At 46.9% G+C, this 26,892-nt stretch overlaps 1 protein-coding gene across 17 annotated transcripts in view; it reads left to right on the top strand.

Annotated features, from left to right (window-relative positions):
* The window catches only part of LRRFIP1 (LRR binding FLII interacting protein 1), a 125,801-nt gene that overhangs the window by 39,373 nt on the left and 59,536 nt on the right, over nt 1-26,892 (top strand). For 14 of the 17 annotated variants that reach the window (XM_083154533.1, XM_083154532.1, XM_083154531.1 and 11 more), the window contains one exon: nt 24,370-24,456. In XM_083154533.1, the coding sequence (XP_083010659.1) occupies nt 24,370-24,456 (87 nt within the window). Of the gene's footprint in view, nt 1-8,506; nt 8,943-24,369; nt 24,457-26,892 lie in introns of those variants that run through there. The other 3 variants (XM_083154524.1, XM_083154520.1, XM_083154530.1) reach the window with 2 other exon arrangements.

Here is a 26,892-nt window from a genome sequence, read left to right as displayed (position 1 = left end):
CCTACTTTTGAAAATGAGTTTCAGGGAGATTATAGTTGGTAATAGAATTTTGCACAGCGCCCCATTGAGGGGGCGTGTCATGCTCCACCCAAAGGTCGTGCCTAATTCCATATATGGAGAAATTGTGAAAAGAGCTGGTGAATGAGGCACCTAGAAGCGTGGGGGTGTGCTGCTTCATCTGAGTGGAATATTTTTAAATTACTTCTATCCAAATGTAGATGAGCCCCAAAGCAGTTAGTAAGAGATGCTATGCTTGGTAACGTGCTGGGAAATGGTGCTGATGATTCAATGTAAATGTATCTGTCTCTCATTCCTTTTTTCCCCATAAATGTAACAGTGTAATGTGGGCTAGGTGACATGAGGGAGATTGCTAGACTAATGAGGGAGATTGCTGCTATGTCAGGGAGTCTCCTGCAGAATGCAGGAGGGTAGGTAACTATGATGTAACAGTGTAATGTGGGCTAGGTGACATGAGGGAGATTGCTAGACTAATGAGGGAGAGAGGGAGATTGCTGTTATTTCAGGGAGTCTCCTGCAGAATGCAGGAGGGGAGGTAACTATGATGTAACGGTGTAATGTGGGCTAGGTGACATGGGGGAGATTGCTAGACTAATGAGGGAGAGAGGGAGATTGCTGCTATGTCAGGGAGTCTCCTGTGAAATGCAGGAGGGTAGGTAACTATGATGTAACAGTGTAATGTGGGTTAGGTGAAATGAGGGAGATTGATAGACTAATGAGGGAAAGAGGGAGATTGCTGTTATTTCAGGGAGTCTCCTGCAGAATGCAGGAGGGTAGGCAACTATGTCCTTACTTCAGGCATTCCCCAAAAAAATAAACGGTCCTCAAGGCACACCAACAGTGCAGGTTTTAGTGATATCCAGGCTTAAACTCAGGTGACTTAATTACCGTCTTTCCCCGATAATAAGACACTTTCTAATTTTTTTTTTTCCCTCAAAAAAGACCATAGGTCTTATTTTCGGGGGAGGGCTTATTTTATTCCCCACTGCGCCTTTAAAACATTCCACACTGCGCCTTTATGAAATGCCCCCCAAATGATCCATAATTTATGGTAATGTGCCGGTATTTTACATGCCCCCACCTGTTTAACTTGATGTCCGTTGATGGCGCTGTGTGGTGAGCAGCAGCCAGCCAGTTCAGCCGCGTGATGTGCGCGGCGCGATGTGCGCGGCGTGACGTCACGCCGCGCCTACCGCAATGCATCCCTGGGAACGGGAGCTGCGGTGCTGCTGGTGAGTAAGAGGAGGTGAGCGGAGGGCAGCGGGGGTCAGCGGGGGTCAGCGGGAGTCAGCGGGGGCTGAGCGGAGACTGCACATATGGTGCACATACAATAACATTGGGAAAATGGTAGGGCTTAATTTCGGGGGAGGGCTTATTTTGGACCAGCGTCCAAAATCTGGGGTAGGGCTTATTATCGGGGTAGGTCTAATTATCGGGGAAAGACGGTAGTACCTGAGTGATTGTGATTAAACCATCTGTGCTGAAGCCTGGATATCACTAAAACCTGCACTGTTGGTGTGCCTTGAGGAACGTGGTTGGGAATGCCTGCCTTAAGGTGTGCACACACGGGGCGATTTTTGCTAATATCACGGGCAATATGGTCGCTGAGCGACCGTATTGCCCGCGATGGGAGTGTGCACCGACGATATATGACGGCAGTCTTTTTCATCAGCGACCATCTCTGGTCGCTGATGGAAATGGGACACTGAGCGATATATCGCCGACAGATATATTGCTCGGCTATATATCCCTGCCGTGTGTACGCACCTTGACTGGGTAAACTGTGTCATCTTGAAGAGAGCAATGGTATATTTGACATACAAATACATATTGAATGTTGAGAAAACGGTACTGGAGTCTCTGTGTTATTGTGGGTACATGCAGGAATTCAGTCATCTTCCATGAATGCTGGGCATACTGCCTACCTGACCCTCTGCATGCGGGAGAACACGCTCTGTTCCTGGACTTTCCTGGAAATGTATGATTGCCATCACCTGTGGGGAGCTAGGTAAAGGTGTTTCACCACAGGTGATGGTAATATCATACATAGGGTCAGGTAGGCAAATATGATGCTGGGTAGCGTGCTCTTCCGAACCCTCTTAATTAAACTTCATTAAACTTGCTAAGACCTTATTATTGTAATTACCTTATAATCTGCATTATTGCTTATTTATTTTATTAATAAAAATGATAATTATTATTATTATAATATTATATACACATGTACAGATATATTGGTGTTTATATTTTTAGAAAAACCATTGGCCCATACACACTGGGCGACTTTGAGCTGAAAGAGGCTCCAAGCAGCAGGTTTGAGCGGCTTTCAGCTCAAAGCCGCCCAGTGTGTATGTGGCCCAGCGGTGAGCGATGCTGCGCGCTCCCGCAACATCGCCGGGAAAGCCGCTCATCTGCTGGTAATACCAGCAGATGAGCGGCTTTTAGGACGGCTTTGCATAGCGCTGTGCTATGCAACGCCGTCCTCCCCCCTCCGTTGGCGCCGGGCAGGGGGAAAAGCTGCTCAGTGTGTATGCACTGAGCGGCTTTCCCCGCAGCGATGATTGACATCATCTCTGTCCATACACGCTAGGCATAGTCGCCCAGTGTGTATGGACCTTAAGAAGAATGAACCGTTCTTGCAAATGGATTAAAGGCTTATTCAAAGCTACTGTATCTTTTAAAATTGGTTCTCAAACTCCTCGGGACCCCACACAGTTCACGTTTCCCAGGTCACACGGCAGGTGCACAGGTGTACTTACGGACACATTTTAGTAGATTTTAATAGATAAATTATTTCACTTGTGTTTCTAATGCAAACTCGTTTTTTTCCTGTGCACTCAGCACACTTTTCTGAATCAGAGTCTAAGTGGATGGAAACTATGAAAATGTACAATAAAAGAAGCAAAAAAAACCAAAACTTGTGACTATTTGGTGCCGACCTTTTGGCTGTCTACACTGTCTACCTTTTAGGCCATAACCGTCCTGAAGGCCTCTTCATAGTATACAAATATAGTACAGATAACAACAGAGTCAATAACTCACACATATTTGTAAACAGGAGTATTAATTATATAAACATCCACCGATAATGAATTCACTACTTAATTACACTTATAAGATTGTATGGGATTTTTGATTATAAACTAACATCAACATAATATAATACTGATTGACTGTTAAATATACAGTATAATTATGAATTATAATTTACAGTATAGTGACATTTGCGTTTGAATCCCACTGTCCCTGGGGAGTAAATAATGAATAAATCAGGGCATCTTTTTGCCACCCGAGTCCCCTCTCTAACATGCAATTGGGATGAGTTTGCTGGCGCATCCCTCGTTGCTCACCATCAAATGGGTTCGCAGATAAAAGTCTGAACTGACTTTATTCTTGCCCGCTGATCACCAAATTGGGGGCGGGCACAGCGTTTACATGGGGACGCCACCCTCTCTTCCCATGCCAACACCTCGCCACTCATCCCACCCCTTATACGGGCATACACAGACCCCCCACCATCAGAATCAGGCTGCTAAAACATTATACACAAAATAGTGAATTGATTACACAACAAACTGTACAAAAGTGAAAATTTAGCTTCCTTCTATAATCAGATTTATTGTTTCATGTTAATAATTGCAGAAAAACCGCTTTAAGTATGATACAAGTCACTGCTGCCATTCTGAAATGTTAACACCACATTTAAACCAGCTTCACATTGCAGCTTTAACACAGTATATTGCCGTTTTTTTACAGTTTTAAAACCGGGACAGCTGCAATGTGAAAGCTCCATTGCCAATTTACCGGTTACAGAATACTGGTATTTTGAAACGTGTTAAAAGCAGGATCCTACACGTTTAAAAAAGTGATGGTAAAAAACGGCATTGAAACGGTAATACCCCTTTCAGATCGCACTTAGGGGGGGATGCTTTAACATCCGCACCCGAGCTCCGCCCCCTATCGCCGCACTTCGCATTCATAATTATCGCATATGCTGTAACATATGCGATAATTATGGCAAAGGACAGCTCTTGCGTTAAGAGCTGCCCATGGGGACCCGGCGGCTCTCTTCTCCCTCCTTTACCCGGCGCTGCTGCTGCTGCACCGGGCTCTCCTCCTCCCTGCACCCGGAAGAGGATCAGTGCAGGGAGGAGGTCACAGGTCCGGGCAGCACAGCTCTGTGCTGCCCGGACACAGGTGAGAGGGTAGGGGGGCGATTCGGGGCGGTGGGGGTGCGTGCAGGGCGGCGGAGGGTTGCGGTAGAAGCCCATTGGCTTCTATGGGGCATCTGAAGATTTTTCTGGCGATGCCCCCCGCCGCGGTAATCCCAAAATGCGGTAATTCCCCTCCCCACTCCCATTAGGCAGTGCTAGGGTTTGGGGGTTTTATATCAATATATACTCATTCTTTGAAATACAAAAATAAATTAGGATATATCCAAAGTGCTGTCTGTGTCTGATTTTTCTTCTTTTCCCGTTCTCACGGATGGTGTATATGTGAAACAAAGAAAAGAGTTAAATGTGTAGGACTGTATATTTCTTCCAAAAGGGATATAGATTAGGACAAGGTTAGAACATACGGGTGTGGTATAGTAGCCCGACAGTCGGGATTCCGACAGTCATTAGTCAGACGTCGGAATCCCGACTGCACAGCGTGGGGAGCGCAATGATGCCCCTTGCGGGCTCGCTGCGCTCGCCACGCTGCGGGCACGGTGGCGAGCTGCGCTCGCCACCTATTTTATTCTCCCTCTATGGGGGTTGTGGACCCCCACGAGGGAGCAGTCGGGATTCCGACGTCGGAGGAATGACTGTCGGAATCCCGACTGTCGGGGAGCCGTCCGGCACCCAGAACATACCACACTCACAAAAATGTGTGCGTCAAAAGCTCATAAAGGTATCTTTTATGGTGATGTTGAAAACCTTCACCATAAAAGATACCTTTATGAGCTTTTGACACACACTTTTTTGTGAGTGTGGTATGTTCTAACCTTGTCCCAATCTATATCCCTTTTGGAAGAAATATACAGTCCTACACATTTAACTCTTTTCTTTGTTTCACATATACACCATCCGTGAGAACGGGAAAAGAAGAAAAATCAGACACAGACAGCGCTTTGGATATATCCTAATTTATTTTTGTTTTTCATTGATCTACTTGTTTTTTTGGTTGAACAAGTCTATGTGGGCATATTGAGCTGCTTTTCTGTTGTTGTGCCTTGGAAACCCCCAGTGTTTACATTTAATATACTGGTACTCTTTACCTAGAACGGCGACCATCGCGACCATCGTATGCACTAAAAAACGGGTGCGATGCGATGCCCGCGATGGCCACGATTTCCCATAGGGATCAATGTTAAAAGTCAGATTGGACGCGATTTTAGTGTTCAATGCCTCAATGCCCGCGATTTTTCCATAGGAAACAATGTTAAATGGGCCACAGAGCCCAAATAGTCACCCTAAAGTCTGAAATGTCCCCCACAATTGTTAACACCACCCCCCGATCAACGTCAACCCGAAGCGTGGCGAGCGCAGCGAGCCCGCGAGGGGCGGCGGTACGCGTCCTCCGACCTTTTCATACCCCCACTATCCACGTCGGCGTGGAGTTGAGAATAGAATAGTGTGGCGAGCGCAGCGAGCCACCGAGCCCGAAGCGTGGCGAGGGGACGCGGATACCTGTGAAGCCCGCGAAGGGACGCGTTTACCTGTGAAGGTATCCGCTGCGCTCGCCACGCTTCGGGCTCGGTGGCCGATTTTTGAGGTTTATTTGCAACTAATTTTATTCTTTTTTTTTGCAATATATGTTTATTGATTTTTGAAAATGTAACAAGAATATAGCATCCATTGGTAATGTGAACAACTAGCCAGAAATTACAAATCAAATATAGTGAAGGCTTAATAATAAAATGGTATACAATGACAAATCAACTGAGTCTAAATGATTTGAATCATACACGTATCACACCTCTGGGATATACATTACATAAAAATGGCAATAAAGATAAACAACAAGAGAAAGGAAAGGAAGAAAAGGAGAGAGGGGAATAGTAGTTAAGAAAGGAAGATATGGGGAGGGGGGGGGGGGGGGGAGTGCGGTTGGTGTTTGTAAAAGTTTTTCCTTCTATCAATTATTACTAGCTGAGAAGACCTGTGAAGACTTAAATTCCATCCACGGGAACCATATTGCAGTAAACTCCTGGGTACGTTCAGGAGGCACTCTCAAATCCTCCATTGTCATATACAAATCTATACGAGCAAACCATTCTTTAATCGTGGGAGGAGATGTAGATCGCCAGCGTACCGGTATGACAGCTTTCGCGGCACCATTCAAAAATTTTAGGAGGGATTTTTTATATGATCTCACTGATCCAGGATACAAATTAAGTAACCAAAACGAGGAAGTAGTAGGTACTTCTTTACCCACTATAGACTTTGTAATAGACAGAACTTGGTCCCAAAAAGGACGAAGCAATCTACATTCCCACCATATATGAAGAGGAGAGCCAACCTCTTCATTGCATCTCCAGCAGGTGTTAGATGTGCCAGGAAACATTTTCGCTATTGTGAGGGGGCATCTATACCAGCGAGAGAGAACCTTGAACTGAGTTTCAATTACGGAGTAACTAAAGGATCTGACAAATGTAGCCTGAAACATTTTTGTCCAGGTCTCATCGTCTATATCAGTAGAAAGGTCCCTATTCCAGGCTTGGGCGTAAGCAGGGAGTGCAGTATACTTATGCTCTATTAAGAAGTCATAGCCCCTCGACAGGAAATGCGCCGGGCGCGATGATGCAAGGCACATACTCTCAAAGGGCGTCAAAGCTCTGCTAGCAGCCCCACGTACCTCCCTCCCCTGCGCGTAGTGCTTAAGTTGGAGATATCTCCAAATCTCTGAAGAGGGTAATCCCCACTTGTCCTGCAAGGCAGGGAAGGACATCACCTTATTCCCATCCAGCAGCTGGCCCACCCGCTGGACCCCATGCTGTTTCCAAGTATCAAATACTGAGCTAGCAACTCCAGGGGGAAACCTAGGGTTATGAAACAATGGGGTGAGGGGAGAGGTTTGGGATGAAACACAGGAAAGTTTCCTAAGTCTATTCCAACAAGCTATGGTGGGGCCTACTGTAGGATGTGAGATGATTCGGACTTTAAACTGCCAGGGGTAAAATTCAATGGGCGTGGGGAGGGGCACACTTTCTAGAAGGACCCATTGTTTAATATCAGCTGACCGCGTCCACTCCAACACCCTTCCTAAAATTATAGCATCATGATAGACCGAGAAGTTTGGTAACTGAAGTCCACCCATATGTTTCCGTCTAAAAAGTATCGCATGTTGGAAACTAATTTTATTCTGATTTTTAAATAAAGAAGTTAAAAATTACTTTTTTTTATTATTTAATGAAGCATATTTTAACACTTTTCATGCATATTTTAAGTATTTTTCATGCATATTTGCATGCATATTTCAAGCTTTTTATGGTGCATATAATCCTGTCTCTAGTTATGAGTTACATATGTTATGTGGGGTACACACCAGAACGATACAATTTGACTTAATTTAGATTCAATCTCGTACAATTGTATGTAAATGGGGCATGTTTTGGGGCATTTCAGTGCATTTCTGACCCGATGTGCAGCAGGTAGGATCTGAAAAACGACCATACAAGTTTGTATGGGTCGCGATCAGATCGGATGCAGTTCCTGAGCGGGCCGCAGGCTCCACCACATCGTGAGCGGGCTGCATGATCATCTTATGACCCACTCACAATCTGCATCGTTGTGGTGTGTACCCAGCAAGATATTAGTGTCATTGGTGTCAAGGACCCATATTCCACACCCTGAAATCATATTTATGCCCCCTGAAATCCTGTGGCGGCCGGTACTGCAGACCAAAATCACCAGGATTTGCACATGTGTAATAGAGGTGTCCCTGGAAACAGTGCCTGGGGGCCATGTTCCAGGAGACCTGCACAAGCACAGTATCCTCTCTGAAAACTACTATAATCCCAATGTTCTTAACGTTTACCCTCCATCATTTATCACAGTTGCTAATTTTAGAACAACATATTTTTTCGTTGCTCAAGATTATATATATATTTGTATTTTTGTTAATGCTGGTGGGGTGTTTCTTTTATTTAAGTACACCCCCCCACCCCAATTTTTATTTTCCTATAACACAGAAGCAATAAGGCTCTTTACATGTATACAGATATCCAGTATTACCTTATACAGTTGTGTATGACATTGCTGTCTGTGAGCAGAGTTGATGTGGTTGTGTCTTGTTTAGCCTCCTGGGTATTCTGGGATTTGTAGTTCCACTCCCAGCTGCTAGTTGGAGAGCCACTTGTTACTGTTGCAGAGGATGTTATTACCCCTAGCTGGCTGCACAGGAATGTGTCAGTGTCAGTGAGTGGGGAGGCACAGGCTGGCTGTTATTATTACAAAGCAATGCCTACTCTGCTGTCTCTCTCTCCCTGTGTGAGGTGTGATGCAAACTGTGCAGCAGCAGCAGCAGAGCCCAGGGGGGCGGGCGCTGAGTCACACAGAGGAAACTGCACAGTGTCTCTGTGCCTCACACAGTTCCTGCACCTCCCTCCAGCCTCACGCAGCAACCAGCCACCACAATCAGCAGGGTCACCTACCTACCTGGCCAGTCAGGGTGGGAGTGCCAGCGGGCCTGCTCCACCTGCTTGCTGGAGGTGAGTCACCTGGGAGGAAGCCTCTTCCCAAACCACACTCCTGCTAGGTGAGGGCTGCTGGAAGAAGCTGCTTGACTGCTCATGGACAGTGCCTGGGATTAACCCTCCAGTAAGCAGCTGATTCCTGGGAAGGAGCTGGGACTGTACTGTGGATGAGAGGTGGCTGGAACAAGGAGACTCAGAGATGCAGGATATCTCAGACTGCCTCAGCCAGGAGGCTCAGAATGTGGTAAGAGACCTTCAGCTACTACTGTATGTATGTAACACCCTTACACTGTCCCTTACCCAGGCCACTGTGTGGTCAGGGGGTCACTGTTACACTGTCCCTTACCCAGGCCACTGTGTGGTCAGGGGGTCACTGTTACACTGTCCCTTACCCAGGCCACTGTGTGGTCAGGGGGGTCACTGAATGGGAGGCCTGATATGTTCTTCGTAAATCCAGCTCCCAGTTTGCACCTTGAGTCAGTGAAGCGGTGTATCCTGTGCAGCTGTAGATTCCTATGCTCTGCATAAGGTGCCTTTTAAAAATAGCAACAGTGTTGCATGGAGAAGTGACTTCAGCCTTGTACTTGGTGTCATCATCTCCGCAGGAAGCTGTCACTGTAACAGTTGCTTGGTACAGGTGACCACCATTTCTGTGTGTGATTTCCTTGTTTATACCCATAAACCTAAATATTGATTTAATTCATTCTATTATGTAAACAAAGCTGTTCTGTTTATTTATTTATTTATTTATTTGTTTGTTTGTTTATTTAATAGTTACTGTCTAGACTCTAGGGACATGTTTATGTCCTTAAGTGAATTTAGGAGGTGGGCAATGGTGCCAAGTCCGTAAGTCTGACATCCGAACAGAGAGGGTGGGTAAGGCAAGTGCGTGCACACAGGCTTTAGTGGGTGGAGTGCTGTTGGCAATGGTGTTTATTATTTTTTTTTTGTTGTAACTTCTATAAAGTGACTGAATCATCGCCCGGCTGAGGAAATTGCTATGTTGCTGTATTGTGGCAGGGCCGGGGTGCTCCAGATAATAATTCAGCCAGTTAGACAGTGTCCTGCTGCATCAACTTGTTCTAACCACCATAATGTATCCAGTAAGCATCGTTAGTCAGGGATTTAATTGTTCTTAATCACGTCGGACCGGTTTGTAACAATAGGCATAGTCTTGCAGTCACTTGTTGGGAGGCAGATGGGGAACGACACTTGTGCGACATGTGTTGGGATTCAGCAACGCGTTTTACCAATATAGGGGCCTGATTCGGAGCTGATCGCTCATCTGCAAAGTTGCTGATGACTGCGAGGAGATAGCTGTCACCCAGAGAGAAAGAAAACTCGCCTGCGCAAATCTGCGAATGGATCGCTAAGCGATATCCTTACGCAATTCCCTCACCATCAAATGATTTTTGCAGTCTGTGCACATGTGGGTAAGTCTGACCCTTGCACTAATCTGAGGGAGGCTGATGGAGGCTGGCGCTGAGGCCTTTTTTATTAATAACTGCAAAACTGCCCCTGAAAAATTTAAATTGGTATTTTCATGTGTCCGTGGGACTGGGCAGTGACAATGACAATGATATACAAACCTGATGCAGTTAGTATCCCGGCGGTCGAAATCCCGGCACTTTGTCCCTCTATGGGTGTCCACGACACCGATAGATGGGGAATTAATTAGTGTGCCGAGCGTATCGAGGCACCAGGCCCGCTGCGTAGCGAGCCCACAAGGGGGGGGTCGATCCATGTTCCGCCTTTGTTGGGATTTCGGTGGTTGGTGATTCCGGCGTTTCATACCAATCCCAAAAAAACAAGTATATGTAAAAAGCAGCAAAAAGGCAGTACAAGGGAAAGCCAAACCGTAATACATACATAGAGATCTAAGTAAGTAAATGACAATTAAGAACTGTAGCACTCAATGACCAGTGGACTGTAAGGGTGAGCGGTTCTGAGTCAGACCTGCTCGCTGGGCTGCAAGCGCTTGCAGACCAGAACTCACGTAGCTGAACGCATGCCCCTCCCCCTCCTCTGTGCACAGCTGCAAAAGCATACGCAGCCGTGCGCACAGCAGGAAAATCATTCACCACAGAACTATTTTCGGTACTTATGTAGTATCTGGGCGTCCGATTTTGTGATTGTATGCCTTACCTTAAGGCATACAATCAGATGCGATGCGATGCGATTTTGCATAGGATTCAATGTTAAGAAGGTCCAAGTGGGCATAGAGTTGATTTTATATAGCGTGGCGAGCGCAGCGAGCCACCGAGCCTGAAGCGTGGTGAGCGAACGCATATTTCTTAAAAAGTATTCTGTGTCCCCTCGCGGGGCTCGCTGCGCTCGCCAAGCTTCGGGCTCGGTGGCTAGCTACGCTCGCCACAGGTTTATATCCAACTCCATGCCCACTTGGATAGTGGGGAAAGGAAAAGGACCCCTTTTTCCCATTGAATTCTATGTTAAAATGGACTCAGACCATTTTAACATTGAATCCTATGGAAAAATCTTGACCATCGCATACGATTTGGTCGCATGCGATGCGATCCGATCCGATTTCTAAATCGGACGCCCAGATACTACATAAGTACCCTATTTTCCACCTGCTTGCAGCGCAGAGTGCGTCAGTTCTGTAGCAGGGTGCTGTGGGGTAGCAACGATGCAGTCCTCCTGCACCTGGGCATTGCCAATGCTCTCACAGTACTGGTTGCGGTCTAGCGGCCCGAGGTAGAGTGGAGAGTGCAAGAGGGAATGTGGATTGAAATGAGTTTGGAGATGTAGGAAAGAGTGGAGGAGTTAAATGCTTTGAATGTTAGGGTGAGGAACTAGAGTATATTCTGTAGGGGAAGGGGATCCAGTAGATCAGGCATGGCCAAACGGTGGCCCTCCAGCTGTTGTGAAACTACACATCCCAGCATGCCTTGCCATAGTTTTAGCATTCCCTACTAACAAAACTGTGGCAAGGCTTGATGGGACTTGTAGTTTCACAACAGCTGGAGGGCCATAGTTTGGACATACCTGTAGTAGGGGATGCGGTCATTTGGTCTACTGCATTATGGTAGAAAGTCATTAGGTCGAATCCATTAGGTCGACATGCTAAAAGGTCGACATGACTCTAGGTCGACATGGGAAAAGGTCGACATGATTCTAGTTCGAAAGGTCATTAGTTCGACAGGTCATTAGTTCGACATTGTCTATGTCGACATTCACAAGGTCGACATGGAGTTTTTCACTGTTTTTTGAGCCAACATGTGCCGACAGGCGGTATTTCATGCCCTACCATCCACTAGGGCGTAGTGGGAGAATAAAATAGTGTGCCGAGCGTAGCGAGGCACCGTGCCCGACGCATAGCGAGCGATGCGAGGGGATGCAGTGCACTTTAAACTGTGTCCATGTCGACTGTGTTGACATTCAGGTAAAAAAACAGTGAAAAACCCCATGTCGACCTTGTGAATGTCGACATAGACAATGTCGAACTAATGACCTGTCGAACTAATGACCTTTCGACCTAGAACCATGTCGACCTTTTCCCATGTCGACCTAGAATCATGTCGACCTTTTAGCATGTCGACCTAATGGATTCGACCTAATGACTTTCTACCATAATGCAATAGACCAAATGATCCCAACCCTGTAGTAGATATTGTAGGTGAGGTCCTTCAGAGCAGCCACAGGACAATAAGATGAGGCCAGAGGACCATTGTGGACAGAAGTGACAGGTGGTAGAACAGTTCCCTAATTGTGGAATTCGCCTATGACTGAGTCTAGTTTTGCACTGATGTGAACATCCTCAATGGAGTGGAGAGAGAGGATGAATCTACAAGTAGGCTTCTGCTTTGTGGCAGTGCCCACAGCTGTTCCTCATGCACATCAACCAAAGTAATAAGGGTCCTCCAACATAGGGCCTTATTCTAGTTCACTCTTTCTGACAAACTCCTTCTTAGATGGACAAAACCATGTGCACTGCAGGGGGGCAGATGTAACATGTGCAGAGAGAATTAGATTTGGGTGAGTTATTTTGTTTCTGTGCAGGGTAAATACTGACTGCTGTGTTTTTACACTGAAATATAGATCTCACTTTGAAGTAAAACCCCACCCAAATCTAACTCTCTCTGCACACGTTACATCTGCCCCACCTGCAGTGCACATGGTTTTGTCCATCTAAGAAGGATTTTGTCAGAAAGAGTGAACTAGAATAAGGCCCATAGTGACACCTGTAATAAAGACAATCCAGATGTCCCCTAACTCTCAGCTCATTAAGAAATAATGGACCGGTGAGCACATACAGAAACGCAATACAGTTAGTGTTCATTCTAGCACCCTGCCTCTCCCAAGCCCCACGCAGTTCCTGTTGCCTGCCTGGGGTGTCGCTCTCTGATGTGGTGCTTCTAGCACAGTGTGGTCTGTATTTCAGTGAACAATTCTTGGCTATCCGGATGATAGGTTGACAGTGAAATAGGTTGGCAGGTACAAAAGGTTGAAAAGGTCGTTAGGTTGACTGTCTAAGGTAAACAGGTGCAAATGATTCATGTGACAATGGTCAACGCACATGGTCGATAGTTTTATTTCATACATATATATTTTACAGTATTAAAAATGATTTAAAATATGTTTTCGAGCTCTTACATGTTGACCTTACTACACCGTTGTCCTTCTTACCTTGTGGACCATGGTTAGGTCAATCATATGGAGTCTACGTTAATTGAACCATACCATGATCAATTATGTAGGTTCCCAGTTATCGTGTCCCCCGCAGAAAGGCTGCTATTGTGTGTGACCTAGAACCGCTGCGGCTCGGTGATCACTGGTTGCGTTATGACTTGGCCTGGACGCAAGGAAGCCGATACGTTACCTGTAAAGAGCAACGTTCTGCTTCTATTGAAACTGGAGCCTGAGCAGCTTAGACATTTCCGTGGTAATCGCTCATTTAAAGGAAAGCTGCTGCTAATGTAGGAATCTATTCCCCCGCTGCCAGGAGCTGAGATCGTATCCGTACAGGTGACGGCAGAAGAACCCAGGTGTGCCAGCCGTCGCTGCTGTTACCTGGTTACGGCCGCAGACGGGAGATCCTGTCCAAATAATCACTTATTCCTCAAGTTGTACCTAGCAATCTATCCACATAGACCAGCGTGAGTCACTTGGCGAAAAGACGCCGTTCCCTGGGTAGCGATGTGTTGCATCGTGGCGGTATGCAATATTCGTGGCAAACCAAATAGCCGTTGGTTCCAGGTTTGTCATTTGGATGATGCAGTTCAGTTGGGTATGGATCTTATGGTCGACAGTCATTAGGTCAACATACTGCAAGGTCGACATGGGACAAGGTTTAGTGTTCACTCTAGCTTGGCGGGCAGGGCGCCGGGGGTGGACTGGGCCCGCCGACGTCACACTTGTGGGCGGTCCTGGGCCGCCGTTGTCACAAAATGGGAGTGCTCGGGCGCGACGTCACTAAAGGGGGCTGGCCCGGCCGCCGCCGTCACTTAAGGAGGCGGGCCCGGCCCTGCTGAAGGTGCTGGGGAAGCGCCGGGCATCGCCGTCTTAAGCGGCGCTGGGCTTCCCCGTGCAAGCAGTCGGGGCAGGCACTAGGCTGTTTTAGCGGGTCGCTGCTAGCGGGGCAGGGCGCATTTTGACCATGTCCACCTAATGACCTGTCGACCTTGCACTATGTTTGACCTAATGACTGTCGACCATCTTTAGGTCAACCAACCATCTGTATCCCGGTCAGTTTATAGTGCCACTTTATTATGGCAGAGAAGGCTATGTGGGTGGCAGAACCAGTCACAGGTGGCGTTATTTTCATTGAGGTTTGTGATTGGTCCTCACACTCGCAGGCCCTTTGCAGCATTACACAGCCATGATGTTTGGGCCCGGTGGTGAGCAGAAGTGGAGAACACTGGGAACAATGGCTGCATTGCACAGATAAGCCTCTGGGTCCAGTTAGTAGTTCAGCATTTAAAAGGACGACACCAAAAGGTTGAGATTGACGAAAGGTCCATATGGCAATGGCTGACACATGTAAAAGTCGACGTGAGTTTTTCTAGCCATGCAAGAGTACGTGTAACACTAATAGGGAGTCTATTTCAACATTGACAACAAGCAACATGAAAAATCATGTGACTTTTGTGGATGACCTATTGACCTTTCTACCTAGACACTGAAGACCTATCGGTCCACACCCATAAGCCTCCGGGGCTCTAGCTATAGGTTAAGTCCCATCATGCCTTGCCACATTTTTGCTATTAGGTAATGCTAAAACTATGGCAAAGCATGCTGGGATGTGTAGTTTCACAACAGCTGGAGGGCCGCAGTTTGGACATGCCTGGGTTAAGCTATACTATGACTATTGTAGATAGTTCCGCATTTAAGTCCTATCCACCATTTTTTTTTTTTTTTTTTTAAAGTTCAACAAAAACCGTTCATTTGAAAAGTTACTTCTGAGATATTCACCTGACTTCTCCATAATATCTGATGTTGCCTTTGGGGACAACTCAGTCCTGATCGCAGGGTGGCAACAAGTTTTTGCAGCCCTGCGTGAGTGGGATTCTGCCCCTGTGCACAGCTGTGAATGGCATTGGGGAGATTGGGGCCAATGATGATGTCCTACCTAAGGGCCGGGCCTTTTTTTGTGCGGCACTCCCAGAGAATGCTGGAGTGCCGCCTGCAAATGCCGGCTGCCTGTTAATCTGCCAGCGTACGGCCTGCACATGTGTGGTCCTCCAATATTTGTCAGGGCTGCAAAATCACTGGGATCAGGGCTGAATCAGCCTCTTTAGTTTTGTAAAATCTTGGGAGGAGACTGAATGTTGCTGGAGAAGGGAGGAGACTGAATCTTGGGAGGAGACTGAATGTTGTTGGAGAAGGAACGCAAGAACCCTCTTCCGCATCTTATGTACAATTATTGGATGGTGTTTATGGGCTTGTGCGATGCGCGTTCCCGGGAGCCCGATATTATATGTCTAAAAAAATACGTGCTGCACGTACTTTTTAGACTACATCTGAAATTTAACATTACAAACATATGGGTTCATCACATCACATTGCATGCATCCATGTGCACATCTCATAGCAAGCTGGAAGAAAAATTGTATAGAACCATTGTACAGACAAAAACGCATAGCACAGTACAATTGTAGCGTCTGTGGGCACCTATAGGGAATAAATGTAAGCAATTAGCCTTTTGTAGGTGATTTTGGTATAATCTCTTACATTGGGCTTTTGGTACATATCGGTGATACCCAGCATTATGCAAGTCGTGTATTGAGGCAGCTGAGGCACCTCATGTTATATTTAGACAATAAATTTCCTCCATACAGTTTAATGGGATGATTAATTGATCAGTCCGGAGATTCCTGGCAGGATCTATAGTACTCACTGGAATAGGAATAGGAAACCGAGGCAAGGTTCTTTGACTACCGTGTTTCCCCGATAATAAGACCTCCCCGAAAATAAGCCCTACCCCAGATTTTGGACACTGGTCCAAAATAAGACCCCCCCCCCCCCCCCCCCCCCCCTAAAATAAGCCCTATCAAAACTTCCCTAAGCCGAGTGGATGCACTAACTTCTGTAACCCCATCTACACCCCCGCTAACCCCCTTCACCGCCACCTTTCTTGTACAGGCTTCTACTGTACCGTAGAAGCTGTTGCAGCTCCCGGTCCCAGGGATGCACTGCGCCCAGGACGTGACGTCACTGCGCACATCACGCGGCTGCTGTACACGGAGGGAGCAGTGGCGCAGGTGGAAAACAAGAAGAAGAACTGAAATGTGCTGTATTGTCGGTGAGGAGCAGGACTCGGGCATGTTACTTTAAAATAAGGAATGGGGGCTGTGTAAGGACTCGGGCATGTTACTTTAATAGGAGGAATGGGGGCTGTGTAAGGAGGACTTACTTTAAAATAAGCCCTACCCCGAAAATAAGGCCTATGATGTTTTTTGTTGGGGGGGGGGGGGGGAAATAAGACCGTGTCTTATTATCGGGGAAACACTGTAGGGGTGATTTCATCTCAGGGAATTATTTGCAAAAAAAATAAAAAATTTGACGTGAAGACGCATTTTGTTTTTTTAAGAGATGAATTTCGTGAGATTTCATTGCAGAGCCTTCAAATAGTCTAAAGGCCCCCATACACCAGAACAAGATTGCACCCAAGCGTACAATCTTGAGGGTTTGGAAGACTCCCGCGGGTCGAATGATTGGTCCTCTGATCAGACATGCTGCACATCTGATCAGTCGAGATTGGGACCAGATTGCATATGCTTTTAAGCACATGCAATCAGTCGTTTGAAGGGGGCACCTCACTCCTCCGCCCGCCACCGCCGCCTTCCCCTGCACTCCTCCACCTCGGAGGAGACAGACGCTAGAGATTATATTTGACTTCTAGTGTCTTGACAGGGAGCACAGTGATAGGCGCTCCCAGCATTTACGGGTAAAGCTGCAGCGATGTGCTCTGTCAGACGCTAGGCAACAAGCATTAATTCCTTGCCAATAAGCACTGACCCCTTGCTTGTATGCAGCAGCTGGATTATACGAAGGATTGTGAGTACATTGTGTGTCCAAAAACCACCAATTCATGATTGTGAGCAGGTCTTTCGGATGTATGGCCATCTTAAGTAGCACTAGATGTATATTTCTGTATATACATACAGTATATAGGCTTTTATAGCTACTGTATGTTACCTATTGGCAAATAATTCCCAGCCGTTTGCACAACTGAAGCCGCAGTTCCTGGTCTGTGTAATGTGCACGCTTCGCTCTGTGTGTGTGTGTGATTGCTACAGTTACTCCGAGGTTTCCTGTGTGAGATAAATATGTTATATGAGTTTTCTTCCTTCCTATGGGTGGAGAAGCAGCTTGCCGGGGCCCCTCCCCGTGCACTTCTTCCTTTCCTCCTTCCCTATTTGTCTACCTTAAATATGACACACATTTAATTATAATCTATGAAGTGCTAAAACGATGACTGCATAGTGAGGCGATGGCACAGGACAGAAAATACTATACTTCTGTCATTCATTAAGTACAATCATCCTATTATATGACTGTAATTTTCTAGCAAAGGTTGCTTATTAGTAAGGTCCTGTGTATCTAGCAGGGATTTCATAAATTACGCAGAAACTATTTTCGGTGATGTAACAACAGTATAATGCAGGAGATTCACAGAAATCTCTTACTAAAGGCCAACTAAAGCTGCAGACTGTAGCCCCCATTAATAGCAACAGGGACTAAAAGGTCCATACACACTGGGCAATTTTGCCCGGGGTGTATGTACAGCAATGATGGGGACAATCGATGGCCTGAAAATCGCTCAAAGCATAAACACTGGGCGATTTTTTTTTTTCCATCCTTCTAATTGATTTTTCCCGGGGGTGGACAACTTTAACTAGCAGGATGCTATGGAAAGCCGTCCACCCTGCTGCTCATCTGTTGGTAATACCAGCAGATGACTGGTGGCGCCGGCGATGATGTGGGAGCGCTCACCGCTCGTCGCTGCCCTGTACACACAAAACTGCCTTGAGGTAAGGGGCATTCGCATGCCCTGTGTATACTGGGCATACCCACAAAAATGGGGGCAGCTACCTGGCTTCCATGGGCGGGCTGTTCTAGGGATGGCCATTGACCATCGATGTTTTCAAATCATCGATGGTTCATGGCCGATGTCGAATACTTTTGCCATCGATGGGGGAGAACCAGATGGTTTCCCTCCATCGATGGAATAGCAAAACGATGTTTTGCTTCTTTTTTTTTTTTTTTAAAGTGACGGGACACGGAGCATAGCCCGCCCCCGTGTTTTCATTGGCCAATCAATCAAACACAATGAATGACCATCAATATGCAAAAATATCGATGGTCATCCATTGCATAGTTAAGCACTATTGATGGCCAGTTGCAGAATTGCCATCGATGGCAACCATCGATGGCCATCCCTAGGCTGTTCACAGAGCAAGGCAGCGCTAATCTAAGGCACCAGAGAATGACTAAGATTAGTGAGCGCTTCTGAAATCATTCGATGATCAGTGACCATCGAATGATTTTGGGCACCCACGGGGGGGCGGGCGTTTGGCCAGGCAGCATTACATGGCTGGCAAAGCCGTAAACTAGCCAAAATTAGGGCCAATGTGTGTATCTGCACTGTCATTTATACAGGAGGACAAAACCATATGCACAGCAGGTGGGGCTGATGTAACATGTGCGGAGAGAGTTATATTTGGGTGTTTTAGTGTTTCTGTGCAGGGTAAATACTGGCTGCTTTGTTTTTACACTGCAACATAGATCTCAATTTGAAGTACTAACCCCACCCAAATCTAATTCTCTCTGCACATGTTACATCAGCCCCACCTGCAGTGCATATGATTTTGTCCATTAGAGAGTGATTGTGCCTTTTGCAAGTGAACTAGAATAACCCCCATAGTTACAAAGTTAATTACTACTTGCATTGTTGTAAGCGTCTGTTCTATTGTACTGAGGTTGGGTGAAATCTGTACACGTTCAGTACTGTTCTGCTCTGTAGGATGTTGAGATGTTTGCAGGATGTTGTTAGAAAAGCAAACAGAAGAGAGAAATGCCTTGTTGGATGAAGCGAGGGAAGCAGGGGGCTTTCCTATACTTGTTTATCTTACTTAGGAGCGCTGCTGTGTGTGTGAGTTATTGTAGTGCTATCAGCTATAATATATAACCCCTGTTTGCAGCAGAGAGGGATATCGTATATTTGTCTGCCCCTCTCTGACCATTGTTTAATGCAATCCACTCGAAAGCTCAGCAGCTGACCATAGGGATTACCATCAGCCATTGATGGTCTGTACTGTAACCCATGGTATGTGGATTTTATCTATATCTTCACATTGTTGATATGGAACCCATGCTGAATAATCGTTGCTGATACCTGATGTTGAGAGAAAAAATCAGTGGCGCTGGTCTGTATTAGTGCACCACTGTTCCTTACACCATCGAAGGTTTTCAACAGATGGCTCAAGTCCAATGACGATCGATGGTACTGCATTTAATGACCATCACTAGCCTCAAGCAACTTAAAGAACGAACTTAAATGAAAGGGGCATCACATTAGGGAACTGACCAGCTGATGCCCATATTTAGTCATGTGACGCCTTATTTTGGCAAATTATGCCCTGCATGTATTGAGGTTTAATGTTGTGAAACTACAAGTCCCGTCTTGCCACAGTTTTGTTACAGGTCGAGTATCCCGTATCCGAATATCCGTTATCCGAATTATTCCGAAATACGGACATTCCAGAAAGTGAAATTTTTTTTTTTTTTTTTGCTAAAAACTCACTGGGGACATTTGTAACAGCATCACTGGGGACATGATATGTAACTGGCACTATATATGTGCAAGACAATGATTGCTTGGCATTCAAATTCAGTGCTGAGATAGTACACACATTTTGTTTCACGTTTTGAAACCTTGTTTTTTGAACAATTAAAATATGTTTGTGTGTATTTTATGTGGTAATAAAATATATTTGTGTGTATATTATGTGTTTATACAGCATAAATGCAAGATACTTCAAAATACATCATTGAAATATTAAAATATTCCGAAATACGGAATAATCCGTTATCCAAAATTCTCCTGGTCCCGAGCATTTTGGATACGGGATACTCAACCTGTATTAGCAAATGCTAAAACTATGGCAAGGCATGCTGGGATGTGTAGTTTCACACCAGTGTACAGCCACCACCAGTCCAACTGATATTCACTGGTCTCGTGTTTTCATGTGAGGGCCAATGTATTTTATGTTTGTTACCTGTGGGAACCAGTGTGATTATTATTTCATATGGGTGCCAATGGGAATGTTTTTTTTTTTTCCCTGTTGGGTCCGATGTGTTTTTCCCTGTGGGGTCCAATGGTTTGCCTTAGCAATTTTAAATCCTTGTTTGTTGTGCCGCGTGTTGAAAATCACTGCCCTACAGTGTTGTGTTGGACTTCATTTGACATGTGGTAAACTCTTTTTTTAAATGGCATAATAATATAAGATTTGTATTAAATTTTCTTAAGATTGAAGTAGGCACACAGAGACATTGTCCATAGAAATCAATCTGCTTCACGCTAGCAATTTACAGCACAATTCTGTAAGCGGATACATAGGAGCTGATTGTTTGCTACAGGCGATGTCTGTGCTGTAGAAGATTTGATACATCTCCCTTTCAGGTGATAACTGATACTGTACATCCTCATCTCTGCAGTTGGTACACAGTACAGACTCCTTTATATCCTGATTGGTAGAATTCTGGGAAAGCTGTCAGTTGTGAGATGTCCTGCAGAGCTAGTGGAGGCTATCCTGTAGTATAGGAATGATCTGTAAACTGAGGAAACTGCAGAGTTCTAAGTCGTTTCCTATATGATCTGAGTGTTCCAGGGGGCGGAGCCTCTGTTGTTAATTGAAGATGCAGCGTTTCTCATTATGTATGGTACGATGCTGATGAGTAGCTCGTGTTCTGTGCAGGCCAGTCTATACTTGGGGAGTAGGGTGGCACCTGTGATATAAAGACTATGGGGCTAATTCACACTTGATTGCACGGCTGCGATTTTGCAGGCCGGGTGATTAGCAATGCATACTGATGGGAGTGCGCATGCATAAGACCATCCTGTGATAAAATCCTGCTACTTTCTTTTTATTGTCCGCCGTGCACAAGTTGATTGACAGGAAGCCGGCGTTTTTGGGCGGTAACCATTTTCTAGGAGAGTCAGGGAAAGCACAGGAGTGCTCCGGTGTATTCAGGGAGTAGTTGTGACGTCGGCTCCGGCCCAGGACAGCCTGGTTGTATCGCACCCGACGAGTAAGTCCTGGGCTACGCACAGACTGCGCACACTCGGAAATCAATCGATGGTGAGGGATTGCGAACGCATTTGCAGCTAATTGCAGGGCTGCAGTATATTCGCAGGCTTGCACAGGGCGGGATTTTACTCTGGCTGGGCGGCTTTTACCTGATCGCAGGGTTTTGCAAATTAGCAGCCGCGCGATTTAGGTCTGAATAACCCCCAATATTTAGAAGTGATTAAGTGCTTTACATAATTGCATTGAGTCGAGGGGCTGCCCCCAGGGCAGCAGAGAGCTGGGCTAGGCCCAGGTACTGTTCAGGAGGCGTGGCCTAATTGTGGTAGGTGTGGCCATGCACCCTTAGAATACAATACAGGAAAATAGCACTTTTAACACCTCCCAGGTCACACTGCAACTCCGAACACAGCAGCATGTGAGAAGAGCTGCTGTTGGGTCCTTCCATCATACCTAGGCCCAAGGAATTAGTATCCCCCCCCCCCCCCCCCACACACACACACACACCATTGTATTGGCATTGCCAGCCGCATATGCATCATGACTGGCTTCTCACTTGTGGCGTTATTGGGTGTGGTAAGATGGAATATATTTACAGTACCCTGGTCCTATTGAGAGCATGCACACAGAATTGCATCCTTTTCTGACCAGGTTGGCCAGGCCCCGGTAAGATGGAGAGGATGTGGGGGGGTGGGGGGAATGTATGCAGCATTGCACACAGAAGGGGAGAGAGGACAGGCTGCTGCAGCTGTATCTCTCCCCAGCTCAGCGCACAGCACTGAGCAGCGTGTGCTGAGCTGGGGAGACCAGCTGTGCTGCGGCCTGTCATCACTCTCCCCACTACCCGGCACCCTGCAATGGGGGAGGAGGAAGCGGGACCCAGGCCCCTCCAGCAGACCCGGGCCCTATTATTGCAGAATTTTGCTAAAGGCAGCCACTTGTAACAAACTAGGGTACTTGTTTCCTAGCACGGCCACACCGATTTACATCGGGGTGGTCGTGTCGGAAAAATCGGGTCGATCGCATCGCATGCGATGCGATCGTCGCGACCGACCGATTTTGGACCCGATTTTTTTTTTTTAATTAAATGTAAATCGGGTCCCTGGGACCCGATTTTACATTGGATTCAATGTAAAATATTCCCAACCCCCCCAAATGTCACGGCGTACACCCCACCCCACGATAGACGCCAACCCGAAGCGTGGCGAGCGCAGCGGTGCGCGTCCTCCGACCTTTTCATTCCCCTACTATCCACGTCGGTGTGGAGTTGAGAATAGAATAGTGTGGCGAGCGCAGCGAGCCACCGAGCCCGAAGCGTGGCGAGCGCACGCGGATACCTTCACAGGTAAACACGTCCCTTCGCGGACTTCACAGGTGTCCGCGTCGCCACGGACACCTGTGAAGCCCGCGAGGGGACGCGTATAACTGTGAAGGTATCCGCGTCCCCTCGCGGGGCTCGCTGCGCTCGCCACGCTTCGGGCTCGGTGGTTCGCTGCGCTCGCCACACTATTCTATTCTCAACTCCACGCCGACGTGGATAGTAGGGGAATGAAAAGGTCGGAGGACGCGCACCGCCGCCCCTCGCGGGCTCGCTGCGCTCGCCACGCTTCGGGTTGGCGTCTATCGTGGGGTGACGACGGGGACATCTAAAATGTGAAATGGGTCATATTGGCCCATTTCACATTTTTCACATTTTTTCAGGATTTCAATGTTAAAAAATCTTTTAACATTGAAGCCTATGTAAAAATCGGGGGCATCGCGTCGGGACCTATGTTAATGGTCCCGACCGACGCGATGCCCCCGATATTTTACCTTTCCCGACACGATTTCAATGTTAAAATATTTTTTAACATTGAACCCTATGGGGAAATCGCAGGCATCGCGTCGGTCGCGTCGGGACCATTGTTAACGGTCCCGACCGACGCGATGCCCCCGATATTTTGTCCTAGCCGGCCAAATGGACCTGATTTCAAAGGAAATCGGGTCCATCGTATGGATCGTGTACCTTAACTAAAGGTACACGATCCATACGATTGTGGCCGTGCTAGGAAACAAGTACCCAAACTAGTTATTGGGATGAAGTAATGGAGTCCAATGGTGACCGCTACCTATTCTCTTGTGTTCTGGCGCTTCCTACTCTAGCCATTTCCCAAATGACATTGTTACCCACCAATACAATATCTCGTATCATATAAAAATATTATTTCTTCCAGCTGCTCTTTATTACTTACTCATCGTAATAGTATACATTTTATTATAAGTTTTGTTGATCGTTTCTGACTGGCCGCTATGGACAAATATAAATTTATAGGTAGTAAAATACTAACGCGTTTCACTTTGTATTGTATTCCGGACTTCTTCAGGGGTGTATATAAAATAACAGTGTGTAGAAAGGATTGTTGTAGTCCGTGGCAGCTGCAGAGGTTGGGCTGCAGCAGTTAAAATTTTTAAATATGGGAGCAAACACCAACTGCTAGCGAGTCAGTTTGAAATGGCAGTTGGCGTGGGTTGGTGTGGCTTCCCTATTTGAATTTTGACCAGTGCTGCAGCCCCTCCTCTGGAGCCTCCCCTGGTTGTAGCGGGCATTCCCAAGATAAATTCCAAGGGTACATAGGCTGGTTGCCGAAGCAAAAGCCGACATTCTGAGGAATGGCACTCCGAGGATCTGAAAGGCTGCAGTGCAAACAAGCATGACGCAGAAAGTCCGGCAACTTAAAGGGAAAAATGGCGCCCAAGTTAGCCAATAATGACCTCCCATTGAAATTCACTAGTCATATGTGTTTCGTGCTCATGACCTGTAACAAGCTTTGCAATAATCCTATTTTAAGTTGAGTATATTGTATAATTATAATAACTAACAATTTTTGGCTCTTTTTGATTATTGTGGTTTTGTCTTTGCAGGCCGAAGCGCGGTTGGCGGCAAAGCGTGCAGCACGGGCTGAGGCGCGAGAGATTCGAATGAAAGAGCTGGAGAGGCAGCAGAAAGAGGTAAGGGCAGAGCCAAGAGTATTTATACACCGACCAGCCGGAACTTCTTCCACCGCTAGGTTCCCTCCTTGTAGTGCTCAGGCTTGTTATAGTTTGGTCTCTGTGCTCAGCCTATAGGGTATTTACCAAGTACAGTTGGCCATACATGCAGTGATGGGATTGTTTGCTTGTCCGAGAATTGCTAGATCTGTCTCGTTTTCCCACACGTGAGGACAGACTAATAGTGCATGTGTGCTCCAGCTGGGATACGGTCGACTTATTGACCACAGTTAGGTCGACATAGGTGTCTAGGTCGACATAGGTGTCTAGGTCGACATGGGTGTAGGCCGACATGGGTGTAGGCCGACATGGGTGTAGGCCGACATGGGTGTAGGCCGACATGGGTGTAGGCCGACATGGGTGTAGGCCGACATGGGTGTAGGCCGACATGGGTGTAGGCCGACATGGGTGTAGGCCGACATGGGTGTAGGCCGACATGGGTGTAGGCCGACATGGGTGTAGGCCGACATGGGTGTAGGCCGACATGGGTGTAGGCCGACATGGGTGTTAGGTCGACATGGGTGTTAGGTCGACATGGTGTTAGGTCGACATGGTTTATATCGACAGGTCGGAAGATTGACATGTTTTTTTTTACTGTTTTTTTTGAGCCGACATGTGCCGACAGGTGGTATTTCATTCCCTACCATCCACTAGGGCGTGGTGGGAGAATAAAATAGTGTGCCGAGCGCAGCGACGCACCATGCCCAAAGCATTGCGAGCGAAGCGAGGGGCTGCGGTTGCCTTCCAACTGTGTCCATGTCGACTGTGTCAACATTTGGGTAAAAAACCTGTTCACATAACCCATGTCGACCTAACGCTATGTCGACCTAAACCCATGTCAACCTTGTTCTATGTCGACCTTCACCTACGTCGACCTAGACACCTGATCACCTTCCCCCCTGTCGACCCAACTGTGTCGACATAATGACTGTCGACTTAAGTGTGGTCGATAAAACGATCCACACCCCTCCAGCTACAATGAAGGCATAACCATGCAATTGCCATTGTTGTCTGATTATTGTTACCCGGGCAGCTGGTTTTGGTCATGCAGACTCTGCCAACTGTACTGTATGCTGCCACCAGCGTAGGATCGTCCTGGGCATTGGGTGAGCTGTTTATATCTCGCTTGCGTTACACATGGCCCCGATCAGCTTACAGCCTTATCTTACCCGTGGGTGGGCAGCTTGGGCAGATGTTGTTATTTGGCAGTTGCAGATCCAATGACCTCGGCTTGGTGCCAATTTCCACCTTCCGTGTATCGCTGAATGTGATCTGATCCGTATCGATTGAATGATTCTTGGTGGTGCTAATCCATTTTTAGGCCAAAAATGTCTGGGGGCAGCTTGCTGACGTCAGAGCTGATATTTGCACGTTCAGCTTTTTTGCTGCTCAGTTTTCTTCCTTGCGGGCAGGCCGTGTAGTCTGGGAGAATCTGCTTGTTTCCTCGTGAATCATTTTCCTAGGAATAGTGTAAACCTGTACCACCTGTTCTGATTCCCCTGTCACCCCGGCATCTGTACACTGCTTGCACAAGTGGATCTCACAAGCTGGAATGCCGAGGATTGCAACATTAGGCCTGAGTGTTGTTATTCTGAATTCTTTGGAGCAGTTTTTGTCCCCAAACAAGTATTTACTTTTCTATGATGTATCTACGTTTGCGTAAGTCGTCTAGCTGGGATTGGTTCTAAATCCCGGCGGTCGGATTCCCGGCGTTCAAAATCCCGACCGCCAAAATCCCGACAAGGGGGGACGTGGATCGCCCTCCCCCCCCCTTGCGGGCTCGCTGCGCTCGCCACGTGGCTACGCTCAGCACACTAATTTATTCTCCCTCTATGGGTGTCCTGGACACCCACAGAGGGAGAAAGTGTTGGGATTTTGACCGCCGGGATTGTAACTGCATCCCGTCTAGCCTATACATTGCTACAAGTTTTATACTAGGACCTTCGCTACTGTTGGGCACATTTGATGAAGGTATTTGGTGTAAAATCATTTACTAAATTGTCCTCTCTTTAGCCTTTGGGGCCGATTCAGACCTGCAAGCATGGGCTGCGAATTTTAAGCCTGAGCAATAATCAAATGACTGCTCTTGCGAATTGTAGGCAGTGCGCATGCACGGGCCTTCTGCCTGAAGGCAGCGAGCGAAGGCTAGCCTTTGTTTGCTGCTCGTAATGTGATTGATGCACTACGGGCATTTGGGGGCATGTTGCCGGCGTTTTCTGGGCATTCCCTAGAAAACGCAGGTGTCCCCGGCCATTGCGAAGCCCGTCGATGTCATCATTCTAGACAGGGCCTGTGTGCAAAAGTTCATTCATCATTGCGAGGGAAGCCCGCCGATGTTTTTAGGCTAGACAGGGCCTGTGTGCGTGCATTCCAGCTGAATCTGGTGGTCCTCTGCCC

This window comes from Crinia signifera, chromosome 7 (genome assembly GCF_055691185.1).
Source record: "Crinia signifera chromosome 7, ASM5569118v1, whole genome shotgun sequence".
NCBI lineage: Eukaryota > Metazoa > Chordata > Amphibia > Anura > Myobatrachidae > Crinia > Crinia signifera.
This window is presented reverse-complemented; position numbering and strand designations above follow the sequence as displayed.